General features: G+C 45.0%; 1 protein-coding gene across 1 annotated transcript in view; it reads left to right on the top strand.

Annotated features, from left to right (window-relative positions):
• Nucleotides 1-20,994, top strand: part of HSD11B2 (hydroxysteroid 11-beta dehydrogenase 2) — a 79,533-nt gene extending 58,539 nt beyond the window's left edge. The window contains exons 2-5 of the mRNA XM_063945755.1: nucleotides 4,677-4,889; nucleotides 8,104-8,289; nucleotides 13,550-13,687; nucleotides 20,450-20,994. Coding sequence (XP_063801825.1) covers nucleotides 4,677-4,889; nucleotides 8,104-8,289; nucleotides 13,550-13,687; nucleotides 20,450-20,799 — 887 coding nt within the window. The 3' untranslated portion in view covers nucleotides 20,800-20,994. The remainder of the gene's footprint in view (nucleotides 1-4,676; nucleotides 4,890-8,103; nucleotides 8,290-13,549; nucleotides 13,688-20,449) is intronic.
• Nucleotides 20,995-21,196: the final 202 nt, after the last annotated feature.

Here is a 21,196-nt window from a genome sequence, read left to right as displayed (position 1 = left end):
AGAGAGAATTTCTGAGAAAGCAATTAAATCGTAACCGGCCACATAAAGACAGGTTTCATGTGGTGATTACTGTGTGAATCTATTATATAAGACCTTGCGTACTACAGATCAAATGTCTTCCGCATGGAAAAATACAATGAGCGCGAGCAAGTCTCTGCTGAGGAGACTCGTGCAATAGGTGCCGCCACACAATGGTTATGGTGGAAGGGTGCAGTCCTACATTCAAGTACAGCTGGCACTTTGCTCTTCTTTTCAAAATATTGCATTGGCAACAGGGTGTGCAGCCGGTCAGACTATCTGGAAAGTAGACCGTCCTCCTTCCAGTACCCAACCAATGGGTGTGGATCATCAAATCGACCGTATCTAGGTTGAAAATGTTTAGGTCGACCACTATAGGTCGACAGGGGTGGAAGGTCGACAGGGTTTCTAGGTCAACATGTGCTAGGTCGACAGGACAAAAGGTCGACATGAGGTTTTTGGTGTCGTTTTCTTCGTACAGTGACCGGGAACCCCAATAAGTGCCCCGTGTCCCCTCGCATGGCTCGCTTCGCTCGCCATGCTTCGCTACCGTTACCGTTCCAATCGTAGTCCACGTGGATCGTTAAGTATGAAAAAGTAAAAAAAAGTGAAACTCATGTCGACCTTTTGACCTGTCGACCTAGAAACCCTGTCGCCCTTCCAACCCTGTCGACCTAGTGACTGTCGACCTAAACATTGTCGCCCTTCAGACAGTATCCCCCAACCACTACCCCAGTGTAGTGGAAGGTCTGTGGGTTTGAAGGGGCGATCTGTAGTAAAACAAGTCCTCATGGCACCACCCCACTACTGCACAATACTGCGGGTAACAGCAATGTATAGTGGAGGGGGATAGGGTGCGCAGGGCTGTAATGTGGGGTGTGCCACTTTTTGTAGCATATTTAATGCATATTGATTTAAATACACAAACTTTATAAAACCCCAAGAATAATGAGGCAGTGTATTATACAGATAGTAATGACAAATGACCTTCCCACGAGATGTGTCGGGGGAAGAAAAAAATCTAGAACACTTGGCGGTGGTCAAGGCCGGCAAGAATTTCGGCAAAACTAAACTGATAACCTTTGCGTAAGTTGTGGAGAGGAGGCGTGGCTGTGCCAGTTTGGGGGTGTGGTTAAGCCTTCATGTCCAGCCCTAGTACCCAGAGAGGCCCAGCATGGCGGTACAGTATGCCAGACGATCTCGGACCTTTTTTTTTTTTTTAAACCGGCAATCATTTTACAAGGCATGGTTTTGCCTTGCAAATGATTGGCGCTTAAAAAAAAAAAAATGACGACCTTGGCCGGCATCCTGCACCTACGACAATCTCAGACCCTAATACATATGCCCCTTGGTACCACATTTTATTTATTTTAAAAAAAAATTCCCCCCATCGGAACCAGATTGGTTTGTTAATGGCATAAGATTGCTATTACTTTTATGGTTTACTATGTATAGTGAAAACAAATTAATGAGTTGGGATCATAAGATTGTAATCAGCTGTTTTAATCTGGATCGATCTGCATTCTAAAGAAGTATTAAAATCTGAGGACACTGGTTCATTTATTGTACAATCGTTAATGATCCCATAAGCACTCTAAAAATAGGGACAATAATGTCATAATAGTAAATATATGGCACAGAGACGGAGATTTGCACGGTCACTGAACTCCAATCTTTCTAAAGCTTTGGCAGAACGATCAAAGGAAACGTCACGTTGGAATTCTCATTAAAACCTCTTCGTTTAAATTGCCAACTGTGACTCGGTAATCCTGCAGATTCCCCCCCCCTCCCCCCGTGTTTTTACACGGACCGTCTGCCCGATTGTGAATAACAAAAGTTACGTTTTAAAAAAGAAATCTAAATTTGACATTTATATTAGTTTTACCTGTTGCAAGAATTTTTTTTTTTTCACTGTAACATGTCCGTGCCTGTTTATGTATGGAAATGTGTTGGTGTAACATTTTTTTTTTTTTTTTCCAAATGTGACCTAATGTAAATTACGCAGATTTTTTTTTTTTTTTTTTTTTGCGTCAAGCTACAGTTCCCACACAGTAATTGGGACTTCATTCCAAAGTGGCTATGTGGTTTCTATGTAGAGGGCGGCAGCTTGTACAAGCCAAACAGGGGCGTATCCAGAACTTTGTGGGCCCCATAGTAACATTTTGAAGGGGCCTCTAACCCAATGCTTCTAGAGACCTCCATCCCAGTTGTTAATTGTATGCCCTATAATGGTACCTTAGTTCATTTTCTGACCAATAGTAGTGTCTTATTTAATGTTATGCCCCATAGTAGTGCCCTAGTTTCTTTTATGAATCGCAGTAGTGCTTAAGTTCCCCCTATGTCACATTTCAGAGCTGCCAGTACACATTATGCCGCACAGTACCCCCAATTCACATTATGATATATAGTGCTCCCTATTCATATTGTGCCTCATTACAATGCTAAAACACACTGCTTCCAGTGTGTTTTAGAAATAGACACAATTTGGGTATTGGGCCCATTTTACAATAAACAAACTAGTCCAAAAGCTTGGATAGATATACTGTAAAGGGGCTCAGTTATCAATGATCGCATTTGCAATACGATCTTGGCGCAATATTAGTGCCCAGGATTGCATTGCAGAATGCGATCATATCTGGTATATGTATCACACGGCACTGGCACGGAGAGGGGCTCCGAAAGGAGCCTGTGCCAAAATTGGGAGGCTGGGCTGCTGCGCATGGGGAACCCTACCGGAATACATCGCTGCCCAAAGTGTAGCCCATAGCCCATCTTTCATTGTGGTAGCTGCAGGGGCCAGAAACCTATTGGAGATGCATCTGCCGGCGGCAACAGAGGGATTGCAGCTGGTACAGGAGATAACTGCTGCGATACCGCCTCCTTACATTGCAGGGATACATAATGTTTACTGCTAACAACTGGAAACGAGTATTTTCTGGACCATAGCCACAAATATTGTTTGATAAATGGGCCCCTAAGTGTAGTAGTTGCTCAAAGAAACCAATCTGCATGTAACTGACCTTCAAAGACGTGCTTGATAAATTCCACTTAGTAGCTGGTTTGCTTTGCCCAACTTCTCCAAGGCTTGACACATCTCCCACCAAATTAGTGAACATTGAAATCAGCAATTGTCACTGCTATGAGGTTTTGTTATACGTTCATTGGCATTGATCTAAACCAGTGGTCTCCAACCTTAATTGGGGTGTGAGCTAGTTTCAGAAAATAAAACCTCTGAAGGAGCTACCCCCTCCCTCCAATGCGTGTGCGTTCCTGCAAAAGCAGGTATGGCCTCACAAGTGAATGTGGCCTCACATCTACAAGTAATGCGGCCCGCGTAGTGCCAGATATTTAAATAATGCCCCTCAACAGTGCCAGATACACAAATAATGCCTCCCAGTAGTGCCAGATACACAAATAATGCCTCCCAGTAGTGCCAGATACACAAATAATACCTCCCAGTAGTGCCAGATACACAAATAATGCCTCCCAGTAGTGCCAGATACAGAAATAATGCCCCCCAGCAGCGCCAGATATAATGCCCCCCCCCCCCCCCGCAGTGTTCAATACAGTGCCCCACACAGTGCTAACCCATGCTGGCTTCTTCTACTGCCACCGGTGCTGCTCCTTCTGTATGAGGGACGGAAGGGGAGTAGAGCGCAGCGCGCGCCTCTCCTGTGAAGTCTGGAGAGCGGCTGCGGTGAGGGTGCCAGTCTCCAGCGGCGGCGGGCATTTAAAATATGGTGCCGGTAAGTGAGTCAATCAAAACTCGCGGTCCGGCAGCCAGTCAGGTGCTGCCACTGTCGGTCCACGAGCTCTGGTTGGCTGACGGCCGGCACCACATTAAAAAAGAAGGGAGGAGGAGTGCCAGTGACTGCCCAAGCCCGTGCGCTCTGTGAGCTACCGAAAATACTACGGCGAGCTACCGGTAGCTCGCTAGCTACGGGTTGGAAATCACTGATCTAAACATAGCGGCAAGGTACAATTTCAGAATGAAAGTGGGCCAATTTGACCAGTTGAAGGCAATTGGAGATATCTTTTGGAGGGCTGACAAATGTGTGGATTGGTTTAGAAAGGGCTAAGCAGTATACCTGGGCATTTTTTTATTTTTTTATTAGTTGAATAAATTATATTTCACGTGAGAAATGTTATTTGCAAAGGTAGACTAATCTATTACTGATCTAATGGTGTAGGTATATTACATACTGTAAGTCTTTTTGTTTCTATTAGACCTCCGCTCAAATTACGACTGCCACTTTTTTATATATTTATTTACAAAGCAAAGTTTTCTTTATTGAAGCACGACAAGTACATATATCACATCAAAGAAGTACTTTCAATCTGAATACAGTATAACACACACCAGAAGCAATTATCCAATCAATGGTGTCATCCAAGAAAGAATAACTAGCGACACATTTTCAGGTCAAAATCTTCTCAGGTCTTCTCGCATTTAAGGACCGTATCAAATCTTCTGAGGACAAGACAAAGTGTTGCCCATGCGACTAGCTATCTGGTTTCTGGTGCGGTCTATAAGATGATAGATAGTTAGAATACTTGTCGTCCTTTAGGTTTGATCCACCCTCCCATATTTCTGTACTACGATGAAAACCTGTTCCCATGCGTGGCTTATGCTACAAATGTCCCCTTTTAATTTTCAGGCTGCGACTCTGGATTTGGAAATGCTTCTGCCTATAAAATGGATGCAATGGGTTTCAAAGTGATTGCAAGCGTGCTGGACCTGGAAAGCCCGGGGGCCAAGGACCTCCGGAAGAGATGTTCCGATCGGTTGACCATTATCCAAATGGACTTGACCAAGCCTGAGGACATCCAAAAAGCCTGCCGAATAATAAGGGAGCAGACTGCTGAAACTGGTATGTTGTAGCCCCAAAGAAACTCTCACACACACACACACACTGGTTTACAAGATTGTGTTGGACAAAGCAAGTCTGACATTGCAATGGCATTGCCTGGTCAACCTATCTTTCTGGGTGATCAAAATTTGCTCAGGCGTGGATGACTGGCAAAACAAAGTTTGTTTACTAAGAGGTCACTAGCGGACAAGAGATGGTAATCACTGCAGGATGGACTGTGTGACTGAGCAGTGTCCTCTATTCTCAGTAATTTAAACACCTATTTCATTAGCCCATTGTCCCAATTTATGTCTAGATATAAGACTGATCCGTCAGAAGAGCAAATAAACCCAAACATCTTCTGACTTAAGAATGAACGTGATAACCAGGTTTTTATACCTGCAGGCAAACGTTGGAAGAACTTTATTTCCTGTAGGAAATAATACGCTGGTCTTTTTCCTTTCGCTGTGATCTGGATGTGTCAGTCTGCTGCCTGCACAGATCGGCCTAACCTCTCCTGGCTCTTCTTTCCTGCAGCCGGTCACCGTTTTCTTTAGCTAAGAATCATTGACAAAATTCTTTCTTTGGGATGCGGTCAATTTACCTCCAATCAAAATCCAGACGGTCAAAACACCGTAGAGGTCAAAATACAGACATGGTTAAAATACTGACAAGGTCAAAATACCGACATTTAAAATGTCAAAGTCGACATGAGTTTTTCACAATTTTGTCATGGAAACCGACTTGTTCATACTTTACCATCCCAGTGGACCTGGAGGGGGAATATAATAGTGTGCCGAGCATAGCGAGCCATGCGAGGGGATGCGGTACACTTATACGGTGTCCATGTCGACCTATGTCGACATACACAAAACAAAAAAACCCAATGAAAAACTTGAGTCGACTTTTTGACCCGTCGACATTGTAAATGTCGATACTTTTACTGTCAACATTTTAAATGTTGGTATTTTGAGTTTGTTGGTATTTTGACCTTGTCGGTATTTTGTGGCCATCAGTCAATTGGTGTCGGTATTTTGACCGTCAGGATTTTGATTGTAGGTATTTCATACTGATCCCCTTCCTTTATACGTCGGCTACTTTGTCTTTACGAGGCGCCTGTCTTCGGTCTGTAGCATAAATATCTGACTTGCGTGTTTTGTCAAACTTTGTTTTATGTGTAACCACAAAGTTTAATGGCGTAGATTATTATCTCAATGTTTCCCACGTTCTCCAATTTAAAGTATGCAAACTTTTTTTCTGGGAACACACAAAAAAATTAATCATTAATTAAGATGGCAGCTGACCATAATAAGTTAATAGACTATTATTGCTTGGTACGTTAACTTGCCCAAAGCTTTGGGACCGATCATAACAACGGTAGGTAAATATTGCTTTTGTACCAATTTCGCCAGAAATGTGCAGATTTACAAATATCAGAGCTGCTTTTTACCACAGCAAATATATCCAGGAGGGCGGTAGCTTTTAGACAGGAGCAGAAAGCAGCATCCGCTGTGATGCATACACTGCCTGTTGCACAGAGCCGGCCTTAGGCATAGGCAAACTAGGCAAATGCCTAGGGCATTTGGTATGCTTAGGGGCACCATCAGCTTATGCTGATTAAAATGATATGCGGCATGCCTATATTCTGTGTGTGACTGCAGCTGTATCTGCATACGAAATGCTATGTTGCAGTGTATTCCTGGAAGTCACTGTAATGTAGCATTTCGTATGCAGATACAGCTGCAGTCGCACACAGAATATAGGCATGCTGCATATCATTTTAATCACCAGAAGCTGCCTAGCCACATAGTAATGCAAATAACATGCATTTTCATAAACAAAAGGCGCCCGACTTTAGCAGAGCTGCCAGCTGACTCATGCCAGGCATCTCCTGCAGAACTAGCGGTGGTGCTAGGGGGCACCAGCCAAAATCTTGCCTAGGGCATCATATTGGTTAGGGCCGGCTCTGCTGTTGCAGAAGACCAATCGGATCTATCGGACAGCCGGATGATCGATCGTTTCAGATCGCAAATACACAGTACAATTATCTGCCCAATCCGGCGATCTATCAGGGAACGCCCAGATAATTGTATTATGTATGCACAGCATTAGAGAGCATTTTGTGTTAGAAACTATTTTCCTTAAATTACGGTTTCCCAAGCTCATGCCTCAAGGCAGTTTAACAGTCCAGGTTCTAAGGCTATCATGCTTGTGCACAGATGGCATGATTAAATTCAAGCATGGATATCCCTAACACCTGGAATGCAGGCATAGCTTTTAGACCATGCATTAGCATATAATTATGTTGTCCGAACTATCTGTGCACGGCAGGAAAAAAAAAGAATCTTGGAGGTCATTCCGAGTTGTTCGCTCGCAAGGTGATTTTAGCAGAGTTGCTCACGCTAAGCCGCCGCCTACTGGGAGTGAATCTTAGCTTCTTAAAATTGCGAACGAAAGATTTGCAATATTGCGATTACAAACTTCTTAGCAGTTTCTGAGTAGCTCCAGACTTACTCGGCATCTGCGATCAGTTCAGTGCTTGTCGTTCCTGGTTTGACGTCACAAACACACCCAGCGTTCGGCCAGACACTCCTCCGTTTCTCCAGCCACTCCCGCGTTTTTTCCGGAAACGGTAGCGTTTTTTCCCACACGCCCATAAAATGGCCTGCTTCCGCCCAGAAACACCCATTTCCTGTCAATCACACTACGATCGCCGGAGCGAAGAAAAAGCCGCGAGTAAAAATACTATCTTCATAGCAAAATTACTTGGCGCAGTCGCAGTGCGGATATTGCGCATGCGCACTAAGCGGAAAATCACTGCGATGCGAAGAAATTTACCGAGCGAACGACTCGGAATGAGGGCCCTTGTTTTATAGTAAATAATTTAATATGATAGAAATCTTGCTGTCCCACTTGGTAATAAACACCTTTTTAAAGGAGGTGTACTGAGGCTAGTTCTGCTAAGCATTTCTTTGCCTAGACAGAGTTATATTTGTAATTGATACCTCTATTTTCTAGTCAGTAACTTAGAATGGCACGTTGCCAGAGGTTTAAGAAAAAATAAAATAAAAAGTAGTTTCCAGCAGATGAAAAGAAAACCGTTTCCACTCATTACTTCCCTGATGCTTTGTTTTCAGCAGGTGAAAAGAAAACCGTTTCCACTTACTACTTCCCTGATGCTTCTAACCTTTTGCGCAGTCTGTTATTTCATAGTTTTGATTTTCTTGTCGCTTAGGTCTGTGGACGCTGGTGAATAACGCCGGATACTGTGAGCACTTTGGCAATGCTGAGCTGCTGCTTATGTCCACCTACAGAAGCACCATGGAGGTGAATTTTTTTGGGACACTGAACCTGACCAAAGCTCTGTTACCGCTGATACGCAGCGCTAGAGGGCGGATCGTGACCATCACCAGCCCTGCGGGTAACTACCTTTCTATTGCTGTTCATGATGTATTAACTACTTTACTGTAGCCTTTATCTTTCTTTATTTCATCCTGTGCATCGTGGCCTGACATTTTTAAATGGCAGGTACCTTGCTTTAAAGAGAATCTATAGGTCAGAATTGCATGGGTATAGGTGGTCATTCCGAGTTGATCGCTCGCTAGCTGTTTTTAGCAGCCGTGCAAATGCTATGCCGCCGCCTACTGGGAGTGTATTTTAGCTTACCAGAAGTGCGAACGAAAGGATCGGAGAGCGGCTACAAAATAATTTTTGTGCAGTTTCAGAGTACCTCCAAACCTACTCAGCGCTTGCGATCACTTCAGACTATTCAGTTCCTGATTTGACGTCACAAACACGCCCTGCGTTCGCCCAGCCACGCCTGCGTTTTTCCTGGCACGCCTGCGTTTTTCCCCGAACACTCCCTGAAAACGGTCAGTTGCCACCCAGAAACGCCCACTTCCTGTCAGTCACTCTGCGGCCAGCAGTGCGACAGAAAAGCTTTGCTAGACCTTGTGTAAAACTACATTGGCTGTTGTGAAAGTACGTTGCGCGTGCGCAGAAGTGCCACTTTTTCCTTTAATCGCTGCGAACATTTTTATCTAGCGATCAACTCGGAATGACCCCCATAATAGTTCTGTGCAATTTAGCCTTAATGCTTGTGGGATATATTATTTTATTATTTACATAAAGTTTATTCACTGTAAACCTTTGACCTAAGCTAAGCCTTTCTTGGGTGCACTCACAATGTATAGCTAGGGCCTGATTCAGAGATTATGCAAATGAATTTGCAGATGTGACAATATGCTAATGACTCAGACCCGTCTTGTGCATAGAGACGCCCATTGCTGGCATCTCCCATCCGCCGCATATGTACAAAGCGGGAACATTGGACGTCGTTGGGGTGGTATCGGAATACGGGTGCTCAGAGAAGTCACAGTGGCTGTCTTTGGTACGCCCAGAAAACTCCCGACATACCTGCGTTTTTCTAGCCCCTCCCCCAAACGCTATCTGTCACTCACTTTGCGAATAAATCCTCAGTGCGTAATCCATCGCTGCACGTGCGCAGTGCGGCTTGGCTTTGGAGCGTGCTTATTGTCAAATAATCATTCGACTGCATCCATCCTGGCATTGCGTACATCCCTGAATCAGACCCATAGGGCACTCTACTGGAGAGATTTAATAATCCTGCTAAAGGGGAAAAGTGGAGTTTGCCCATAGCAACCAATCAATTCTAGCTATAATTTATATAGTACAGGCTATGCAATGGTATCTAGAACCTGATTGGTTCATACTTACCGACTTTTTGGCTGCTCTCTCCGGGAGAGAGCAGCCAGGTTGGATCAGCAGGGGGCGGGGAAGGGTAGTGATGAGCAGAGGGGGCGGAGCATAGGTGGAACGGGGGCAGAGGCGGGGTGTGGCTAATGTCACGTCATTTAAGCCATGCCCCCTGTTGTATAATGCCACTATTACCGGCATTATACTGCAGGGGGCGTGGCTATGATGAAGCGATTCAACAAGAATCGCGTCATCGACTGCCCACTTTACTCACTAAGTGGGCGGCCGGGCAGGGGGGAGCGCAGAAATCGGGAGACTTGCCTGCTTTTCCAGGGGGCCAGGATTTTCGGGAGCCTCCCGGCCATTCCGGGAGAGTAGGCAAGTATGGATTGGTTGCTACGGACAACGCGTCCCCTTTTCTTTTTTTTTAGAAGGTGTGTTACGTCTGCCCTTTAATAAGAGCTTTGCATGTCCTCCCCAGTTATGTAATAACACCCATTTATTATAAAGATTACTGCACCCGAAAGTCTGATATGTAACAAGTGCGCAATGTCTGTCTTTATCAGTCATTGCACTTTCATTCCCCACCATTCTGTTGTCACAACAGTCAGCACCTTTTATTAGTACGAGCTTAATTGTTTGCTAAAGGTACAAATTTCAATTTGTTTAAGGTACAAAGCCACAATGAGCTGCCACAGAGTCCGTCCATTCACACTGCGCTGTCACAATATTTATTACTTGCAGTAATATGAGGACATTGTGATAAGAGCCCTGAAGTTTCAGGCCTTGCCGCTGGTTGTGTGATAATATGTTAATGAGAAGTCATGAGGCCTGTTACATAGGGAGACACTTTAAGGGTTCTAGTCATGAAGCAGTGAAAACAGTGGAGAATCAGAAGCAGCTTTATTGGCCAGGTGTACTCACGTAGGGTGGTATTCATGTGACCGGCGGTCTGCTGACCGACAGTCACATGACCTCCTCCATCGTCCCGAAGGCTCGCTATCCCGATGGTCGGCATGCCGACCAACAGGGACTATTTCCACTCGTGGGTGTCCACGACACCCACAGAGTGGGAACAGAACCCGTGTCGCAACCGAGCCCGCAAGGGGCTTGCTGCACTTGCCCCTCCCAGTCGGGATCCCGGCGTCTGTATGCTGACCGGCAGTCAGGAGACCGCCGGTCAGCCATACTATACCCCTCACTTACACTAGGAATTCTTTGTGGTACAATGCATCACCAAGCAGCAACATGAAGGGGGAATATATAGCATAAGAAGGGGGAAAAACGTAGCATACGGTACAAACATTACACGCATGAGTTCATACTGCACATTGCAACTGTACGATAGACTCGACATATTAGACATATTATATATGTAAGACTAAAAACGAAGGCTGCTTGGCAGAGCAGCACCGAGGCAGCCATCCGCGGCGCCAACTAGAACTCAAACCATGCACATAATACAGAAGATTTAAGTATCACATCAAAAGATAAACCACACAGACAATAAAGAGACAGAAAGCATAATGCAGGTTTGGTGTAGGCATTTTGGGTAATAACCTCCAAGGGTTGTGTATTCCACCTTCACAAGGTACCAGGTGCGGCAGCCATCTTAGGCGCACTGGGTAGGATTACCCAGGGTGGAATAGTCCACCCCTAGAAGAGAACACAAAATGGGGAGATTGCAGAGTCCTTAAGTTCAGAGTAGGGTTCCAATAAAACCATCAGGTCCATGTATTTTTCATCCCATCCACAAGCGCACCAGATAAGGCAGCCATGTTGGGCGCACTACGAAGGTTACACAGTGGGAGATGAGTCATACAAGGGCCAAATGCATGTATGGGAGCACTGACACGTGTGTAGGAGTATGCTATACCCTGCATGGAGAGATCCAAATGAAGCACACACTGCCCACTGAGGAACCATCCGAGGCAGCCATGTGGGGCGCACTGCATAGGTTACTGCTGGCAGGGTGTGCAACCAATGGAGGTACACATTACAGGAATAGCACACAGTGGGGGGAAAGTACCCTGTAAGAAGAAAGAGACGAGAGAGACACATTTGCAGGAACCAGCAGATGGAGGAACACTGTAATAACATTATTTTGTGAAAATGATAAATGTCCTGGTCTCATGAGAGCAGTGCGGGTGGGTGTGAAAATGTGGGGTGCACAGCAATGTCCAATGGAACTGACCCAGCAAAGTCTGGTCCTGGTGCGCACGCCCCTCAGCTCCCTACTCAGCTTGAGGGGTAGTCCCGGGGAAGTTGCTCATGGCAACCAATCGGCATCTCCCTTACATTTTATAGCAAGTACTTGATAAAGGCTTCCTTCAAAGCTGATTGGTTGCAGTGGGCAACTTCTCCACTAGCCTGTTTTTCCACTCTTTTCACTGTTTCATGAATAGACCCATAAGTGTAGTATGTACTAGCATGGCAGTGAGGGAGAGGCTATAAATAGTGGTCTATGTACTACGCTTTGGAGAGTGATCAAGTGCGGAGAGATAAAGTACCAGACAATCAGCACCTGACTGCCATGTTACAGGCTACTTGATCTCTCTCCAAGACTAACCTAGACCCCTATACTGTCTAACAGAAAAATGATGTCTTAAAGGGAGAAATTTAAAAAATGTTAAAGGACAAAACCATTTGTATATTACCAAATACTATGGCCCTCATTCCGAGTTGTTCGCTCGCTGCTAATATTAGCAGAATTGCTAATAGGCTAAAATCTGGCAGTTCTGCGCATGCGTATGCATCTCAGGGCGCACGCGCTAAGCAAATTTATACAAAACGATGCTATTTTACTCACAGGCGAACGAAGCTTTTCAATCGCTCTGCTGATTGACAGAAAGTGGGAGTTTCTGGGCGGAAACTGGCCGTTTTCAGGGAGTGTGCTAAAAAACGCAGGCGTGCCAGGAAAAAACGCAGGAGTGTCTGGAGAAACGGAGGAGTGGCTGTTCGGACACTGGGCGTGTTTGTGACGTCAAACCAGGAGCTAAACGGACTGAGGTGATCGCAATCTAGGAGTAGGTCTGGAGCTACTCAGAAACTGCAAGGAAATTGCTTTCGTTAGCAATTCTGCTAATATTAGCAGAATTGCTAATCTTTCGTTAGCAATTGGTTATCTTTCGTTAGCAATTCTGCTATGCTAAAATACACTCCCAGAGGGCGGTGGCTTTGCGTATGCATTTCTGCTAAAAGTAGCTAGCGAGCGAACAACTCGGAATGAGGGCCTGTAGCTCCAGACTTACTCGGCATCTGCGATCAGTTCAGTGCTTGTCGTTCCTGGTTTGACGTCACAAACACACCCAGCGTTCGCCCAGACACTCCTCCGTTTCTCCAGCCACTCCCGCGTTTTTCCCAGAAACTGTAGCGTTTTTCCGCACACACCCATAAAACGGCCAGTTTCCGCCCAGTAACACCCACTTCCTGTCAATCACATTACGATCACCAGAACGATGAAAAAGCCGTGAGTAAAATTCCTAACTGCATAGCAAATTTACTTGGAGCAGTTGCACTGCGGACATTGCGCATGCGCACTAAGCGGAAAATCGCTACGATGCGGAAAAAAATTACCGAGCGAACAACTCTGAATGACCACCCATGTAATTAATATTCCCATAAGGTTATGAAAACCAGTCTAACCTAAAAATGTGGCTTTTCCGTAATGTATCTTTATACCAAGGTATATATGAGATAGGTGTTTAACCTAAAACTCCATACTGTATTTCAGCAGACATAGGTGTTTGCGGATTGGGCTGGTTTTGTAGACATTCATAATGTCAATATAATCCCTAGCGTGTAGAGGAGATACAGGAGCTTTGGGGTAGAGGCAGTCCTATGATATATACTGTATGTTAATGTACTGTATATTTTATTGTGTATTTGGTTTTCAACGGCCAATGATATTGTGCCTATTAATGTTAGAGATACAATGTATAACTGTCCTGCCTTTGATTTGCCAGGTGAGCATTCGTTCCCCTTTTTGGCTGCGTATGGGGCCTCCAAAGCTGCTCTGAGTCGTGTTATGGACATATTCCGTCATGAGCTGACACCTTGGGGAGTTAACGTCAGTGTAATTCTGCCAGGGTCCTACAAAACAGGTGCGTAACAATTCCGAGATTTCATGTTCTCACTTACTTAGAAAAAACTAAACAAATAAAAATGTATATGTGTATATATATATATATATATGTGTGTGTGTGTGTGTGTGTGTGTGTGTGTGTGTGTATATATATATATATATATATATATATATATATATATATATGTATATATGTATGTAGCATGCAACGTCCGGCACTCCAAACAATCAAACAAGCAACATGCCGGGTGCCCTCCTCTTGTTATGCAACAGTCTGAAGAGATTACAGGCGGCACTCACGGACTCACTCAAGAACGACCTGGGACCCCCAAGTCTGCTTACAACGTTTCAGATTTTAATATCCTTCGTCAGGTACCAGGATATTAAAATCCAAAACGTTGTAAGCAGACTTGGGGGTCCCAGGTCGTTCTTGAGTGAGTCCGTGAGTGCCGCCTGTAATCTCTTCAGAAAATATATATATATATCTCTCCCTTATCCAAAATCCCACATTTTGGGGTCCTCTACTAAGATCATGACCTATGTATTATCTGTATATGTATATATATATATATATATATATAATATTATAGTGTGTGTGTGTGTGTCAGTAGGGGAACCAAAAATGTGTGATTTTCGATAAGCGATACTCAACCTGTGTGTGTGTGTGTGTGTGTGTGTGTGTGTGTGTATGTATGTGTGTGCGTATATAAATATTACGTTTTATAAATGTATGTATCCTATCTATTATACAGTCCCTACCTATGGTGTCCACAGCCTCAGATGCCGTATAGGCCCTGGCCCCTCCTGGCTCTCACTTGCTGGCTGACTCCCACACCACCTCTCTTCCAAGCTGTTCCCTGGGAAGAGCTGTAACGCTTTTACAGAAGAGAACATATATTAATAAAGGCTGCTTGCTCATGTAATGCTTCCACCAGCCAGGGCCGTAGAGAGCAGAACCTGCCCCCAATACAGTGGCTACATAAGGGGTCCACATCCTGTATGATCCATATCCCCTAGAAATAATCCACATTAAAAAAAAACACTCATTGCGGGTTAACAAAGTGAGGTAGAGGGAGACGTCTTCCCATGCTTGATCTGGGACATGGGTCTCTTCTCCTCCTACCCAATGATATTTGGAAAGATGGTGCATGTGCATTGGAGCGCAAAGTGCCAGAGTCTTTGCTTTCACTGTGCAGCGGCCTCTTCCTAAAGCTGAGCTCCCCAAGGCCCCTCAGGTAAGCCTGGGTAATTTAGTACCCGCTCCTCATTCCTCTCAGCACCTGGAGCTCCTCCCCTCAAGTGGGAGTGAGGACCGAGCGGCTCTCCCAACGGGCCAGCAGCAAATTACCTTTTCACCAGCAATGCCAAACATGATACTAATCACATATGTTGGTACATATGCGATTAGTATGTTTGCGGCAAGTGGCGGCATGTACCGCATCGCGGATTGGGGGGGGGGGGCACATCTCACTGAGACCTATATTTGATAAGTGTATTCTTATAGTTATGATGGAAACGGTATCCGTTTGATAGATAGACAGTGTCTAGTTAGACAGTCAATAGATAGACACCATATGTTAGACAGACATTAGGTCGACAGGGTCAAAATGTCGACATGAAAAAGGTCGACAGGTCAACATGGACAAATGGTCGACATGAAAATGGTCGACATAAATATAGACAAATGTTTTTTTTAATGTAACATGTTTTTGGACTAGTTCATACCTTCTCTGTCCATGTCGGCATAGAGTTGGTTATAAACCTTGTGGCGAGCGCAGCGAGCCACTGTGCCCGAAGCGTGGAGAGCGAAGCGAGCCCCACGAGGCGATGCCTTTCTACAATTGGGGGTCCCAGATGACAAAACTATCCACACAAAATGCAAAAAACATGGTGTCGACCTTTTTTCATGTCGACCTTTTGACCCTGTCGACCTAATGTCTGTCTAACATATGGTGTCTATCTATTGACGGTCTAACTAGACACTATCTTTTATACCGGAACCGATGGAAACTAGGATGTACTTACCTGGAGAATGGTGCTGACAGCAGGGAAAGGAAGGAAGTGCAACAGGGGACGAGCCGCTGCTGCTACTGTACAGTGGCCGCTGGTCTCGGGGGAGGAGCCAGCCAGACACTAGGCAGGATTGATGCTTAGGGAGAGGTTGAACTCTGGCCGGCTCCCAACATAGACCCAGAATCTGGGTGAGGGCAGCTGCCGATGAGGTCTATCCCAGAGGGAAGTGTCCTGATCTCCTGGTGGCCCAAACTGCCCCTATCACCGCAGTTCGGGTGGTAGTTATGTGACCGCCGGTCGGCTGACCGACAGTCACATGACCTCCTCCGTGAGCCTGACGGCTCACTATCCCGATGGTCAGCATGCCGACCAACAGGGACTATTTCCACTCGTGGGTGTCCACGACACCCATAGAGTGGGAATAGAACCCGTGGCGACCGCAGGTCGCCACCGAGCCCGCAGCGGGCTTGCTGCACTCGCCCCTCCCCGCCGGGATCCCGGCGTCGGTAAGGTGACCGGCGGTCAGGAGACCGCCGGTCACCCGTACTACACCCCCGCAGTTCTGCTGTGGGCCCCAGGAGACCCACCGGGCGCTTTGGTTGTCTATTATGATCAATGTGACCGAGGCAGAGACTCCAGGTGTCTGCAGCGCAGTGGGAGTAAACACAACTGTGCGCCTCCGGTTGCCAAGATGAACAGATTACCCTCTGTAGGTACACAGCTGTGTTTACCCCACTGCGATGCCGACACCTGGAGTCTCTGTCACATTGCAACGTCCCACCGGCCCATCAAGCCATGCCAACACGCGCCCAGGTCACATGATCTGCTCACCCCACAAAGGCTTCAATATAAGAAGGTATGGGATCCACCAGTGATCTCTTAATCCCCTGTACAGAGTTTGTGACTTTACAGTGTTATGTAACTGTACATAACTTTGTTATGTAACCGACTTTTGCTATATATTTGCACGTATTAGGTGTATCTCCAATACATCCAAAATAAATAGGTTACATTTTGCCCAGACGGCTTAATTGGGTTGGTAGACTGCAACAGATGAATGTAGCTGACACACACTAGGTCAGGGTGAAGTGTCCGTGTTCCTTCTGGCTCTCAGTGATTAAAACTGGTTATTTTTCATCCACACAACATAAGTGTTCTCCGCATCCAGCAGCGGACAAGGACAGATAAATGAAAAAACTTTAAGGGAGAGGAAATTATTAGTAAAAGCATCTTATGTTCCATTTTATTCCCTTTCTGCCTTCCACAGTATTTTTTGCTAGTTAATTTTAATAGCGGTAAGCTCCTCTTCTGAAGTAAAATAGGTACACGTTAAATTGGTTAAATACAATTTCAGGTTTTTGTTTTTTTTTTGTTTTTTTGAAGAACAACCAGATTTCCGCTTTATCCGCAGGAACTCAGCCGGCCGCTGACTGGCACATTATAGCAAGCGGCACAGACTTAAGAAGTGCTTTTAGTCATGGGGGCCTTTACCTGAGAAGGCTGGTTCTGTTCCTGGGGAAAGAATTTGTTTTAGCATAATTCTCTATGGTGTTACTGCCAGCACAAAAACCCCATCGGAGGAGCCTATTTATCAAACGTCAAGGCTGCACGTCATCCTCAGAAGGCGTACTAGAACACAAGTATTATATAAAAAGCCCTTTTTTTAAGGCAAATTTTCTTATTAGTATTTTTAATAAATTTTATTGGTTTGCAAAAGGATCTAGGAAATATATATATATATATACACACACACACACACACACATATCTCAAACTATTGGAATATACTAGTGGTTCCCAAACGCTCTTCAATCCCAGCATTTTTTTTTTCATAGCACATCTGGGCCAAAAGTTTCTTACTGTGAAATAATTTAATTTAAATGGAGCCTACCAGTCATAACGAAATCTACGTATGTGTTGGTGGACAGCAAGGGCGTAGCCACCGTGGGTGCAGTATTCCCTCTCCTCATCCTGCTCCCAGTCATGCATGCATCAGACAAGTGAGGCTTCACCTCCTGCTGCCCTCCCTCCGCTCTCTACCACTTTGCACTGAATAGGGGGTGTGGCCCTACAGCTCCCCCCTCGCCCCATTTTAATTGCTGTGGGGGGATACGCTCTTCCAACACTCGGAACAGATACCGAAGTGTGGGGAGAACCTGGGGGCATCCCAGTATCTTTGAGTGCTGGGCACACCCCCGGAGAAACAAAAGTTAGTCATGAGGCCACACCCCCAACCACAAAGCCACACTTTGCAGATGGGATCCCAGGATTAACTTTACTGTTGGGGAGGGAAGCCGGTGGTCTCCTTACTCACTTCCTGCTGGCCGCTGTGTTATTGGATAGGTGAGAAGGATTCAGAGGAGCGGGAATCACTGAGAGGGGGGGGGGGGGGGGGGGTGAAGTATTGTGCTTTGTTTGTCCACATTTTAGGGTAGGCAACACCAAAGCTATTGGCTACCATAGATGGGAGCCACTAGAATATACAATGATAGGGTGGTTGCCATGGACAACTTCTCCAATCAGCTTCAAGGTAGCATTTATCAAGTGCATTCAATGCAATAAAAGCTACCTCCAAGTGAATTATCTCCCGGCGCTATTCAATACAGAGCCAAGTGACACTCAATTGTCGGGAATTCTTCTCTCCCTCCCGGGGGATGAGAGAGGAAATCCGAGAAAAGTGCTGCCGCGAGGCTGATTCTGTCGGGAGTCAGCATCGCGGCAGGGAGTTAAGTCGAAGAATGCCCGTTCTCCTGACAAACCAACCTGTTAAGTCCGCGAGAACGGGCCTAGGCCGACTTGGCTCCCGACTCTATTCAATTCAGCTCAAGTTAATTCCCGGCACTATTCAACTGTCAGTGAATTGAATCGACCCCTATGAAATCTATAATGAATTGGGAAGATCATTTCAGACTAAGCAAACTTGTAAAGTATACAAGAGAAAAACAGAATGTTAGTTGCTCATATCAATTTGACAATGGGGGTAATTCCAAGTTGATCGCAGCATCAACTTTGTTAGCAGTTGGGCAAAACCATGTGCACTGCAGGGAGGGCAGATATAACATGTGCAGAGAGAGTTAGATTTAGGTGTGGTGTGTTCAAACTGAAATCTAAATTGCAGTGTAAAAATAAAGCAGCCAGTATTTACCCTGCACAGAAACAAAATAACCCACCCAAATCGAACTCTCTCTGCAAATGTTATATCTGCCCCCGTGCAGTGCACATGGTTTTGCCCAACTGCTAAAAAATTTCCTGCTGCGATCAACTCTGAATTACCCCAATATACTTCAGGTACTTGAAATAGAGGGGTAATTCTAAGCAAGAGATAGAATGGGGCTTAAATGTGTGTCATTATCTCAGTAGGGGAACCAAAAATGTGTGATTTTGAATAAAGGATACTCCAAAAAAATTTTTTTAATATATATATATGAGAGAGAAATCCAGAGGTCTTAGGGGGTAATTCAGACCTGATCGCTCGCTATCTGGTTTTTTGCAGTCCTGCGTTCGCATAGTTGCCGCCCATAGGGGAAGTGTATTTTAGCTGTGCAAGTGTGTGATCACATGTGCAGCCGTGGGGTACAAAAAAAACTTTGTGCAGTTTGAGTTGCCCAGGACTTACTCAGCCGCTGCGATCACTTCAGCCTGTCCGGGGCCGGAATTGACGTCAGACACGCTCCCTGCAAATGCTTGGACACGCCTGCGTTTTTTCCAAACACTCCCAGAAAACGGTCAGTTGCCACCCACAAACGCCTTCTTCCTGTCAATCTCCTTACGATCGGCTGTGCGAATGGATTCTTCATAAAACCCATCACTCAGCAACGATCCGCTTCGTACCTGTGCAAAGCGCCTGTGCATTGCGGTGCATATGCATGCGCAGTTCTGACCTGATCGCAGCGCTGCAAAAAAAACAGCGATCAGGTCTGCATTACCCCCTTAGTTACTTAGAGGTAAGGTACGAGACAGCTCTTTATAGTTATGGGTCTGTGCTTATACTAAATATAGTAGTTGGCGGTCTCTTTGTGATTCTATAAATTAATTGGTTTTTCTTTTGCCATATACACTAATGGGCCAATATACGGCCTCTAATTCGTATTGACTTCTATTAGATGCTGTGAGATGTTTATCTTTTCCCTATGAAGCTTCCAGTTGGGTTCAAAACCATCTCCTTGGCCAATGGAATTACTGTGTGTTTGAATTAAAGATGTGCGTAGACCCCTGTGTTTTGGTTCTAATTCATTATCGTAGTGTTTTGGTTAAATCACCCTCAAGTGTTTTGGGGGTCTATTTACTAAGCCTTGCATGGGGATAAAGTGGACTGAGATGAGGTACCAGCCAATCAGCTCCCAACTGCCATGTCACAGGATGGGTTTGAAAAATGGCAGTTAGCAGCTGATTGGCTAGTACCTCATCTCAGTCCACTTTATCTCCATCCAAGGCTTCGTAAAGAGACCACTATGTTTGGATTAGGTTTTTTAGTTAACAAAAAAAAAAATCAATAAAAATAAATAAAATCGATAATCACTGATAAAAACAGCTAAAGTCATGTCAATTTTTGCAATCAAAACACAAACTTCAGGTTTAAAATCCAAAACCGGGGCTCTGCTCTGATCAGAACTCCTCGGGAGAGCCAGACCGGGTTTTCGTTTGGTTCAGAGCCACAAAATTTGTGTGGATTCCGATTTCTGGAGAACCGACCCGCACATCTCTAGAACATGAGGAATATAATTGTCCAGACTGTCATTAGTCACACTTGTTTGTGTCATTGTTCCTAGGTGCTCATGATAACAAACCCCACTGGGAGAAGCAACACAAAAAGTTGTTGGCAAATCTACCACCTGAACTGCTACAAGAGTATGGCAAGGACTATATCTGTGAAACCCAAGATCTCTTTCTGAAATATGGAGAGAAAGCAGAATCCGACTTCAGTCCTGTGATAGAGAGTATTACCGATGCCATTTTGTCGGAGAACCCAAAGGTGCGGTATTATGCGGGGAAAAAGATGTGGCTGCTGTACTTTATTGGAATATACTTACCGCTGTGCATCAGTGATAACTTCTTCAAAAGCATATTCCTAACGAACAAGACTCTGCCAAAAGCCCTTGAAAAGCAGAACAGCGAGTAACAATGAGGCCTTATTCCTATACTGAACAAATTTCTCTGGGAACCAATACGGTTGTGTTTCAAGCAAATTGAAGAAAAAAACTATGGCTGTGAAACGAGACGAAAAAGAGACCATTTCATTGCTCTGTGTTGTACCTTTTTCACGTTTTCCCGTGCCTCCTTACAAAGTTTTTTTTTTTTTTTTTTTTTATAAAAATACAATCGGGAACTAAATTTATCAACTAAACATGGTCTCGTATAGATTCTCCAGGCAGTGTAGTGGAATGAATATCTATGACGGCACATTTCACTTCTGTAGATATTAATTATTGATGGAGGGGGGACGGGGACAAAAGACCTTTCTATATTCCTGCGGTGAGAAATGTTTGAAAATGGGTACTTGGAGAGAAGGCAGGACA

Source organism: Pseudophryne corroboree, chromosome 11 (assembly GCF_028390025.1).
Source record: "Pseudophryne corroboree isolate aPseCor3 chromosome 11, aPseCor3.hap2, whole genome shotgun sequence".
NCBI lineage: Eukaryota > Metazoa > Chordata > Amphibia > Anura > Myobatrachidae > Pseudophryne > Pseudophryne corroboree.
The sequence above is the reverse complement of the archived record's forward strand: the minus strand, read 5'-3'. Positions and strand labels throughout refer to the sequence as shown.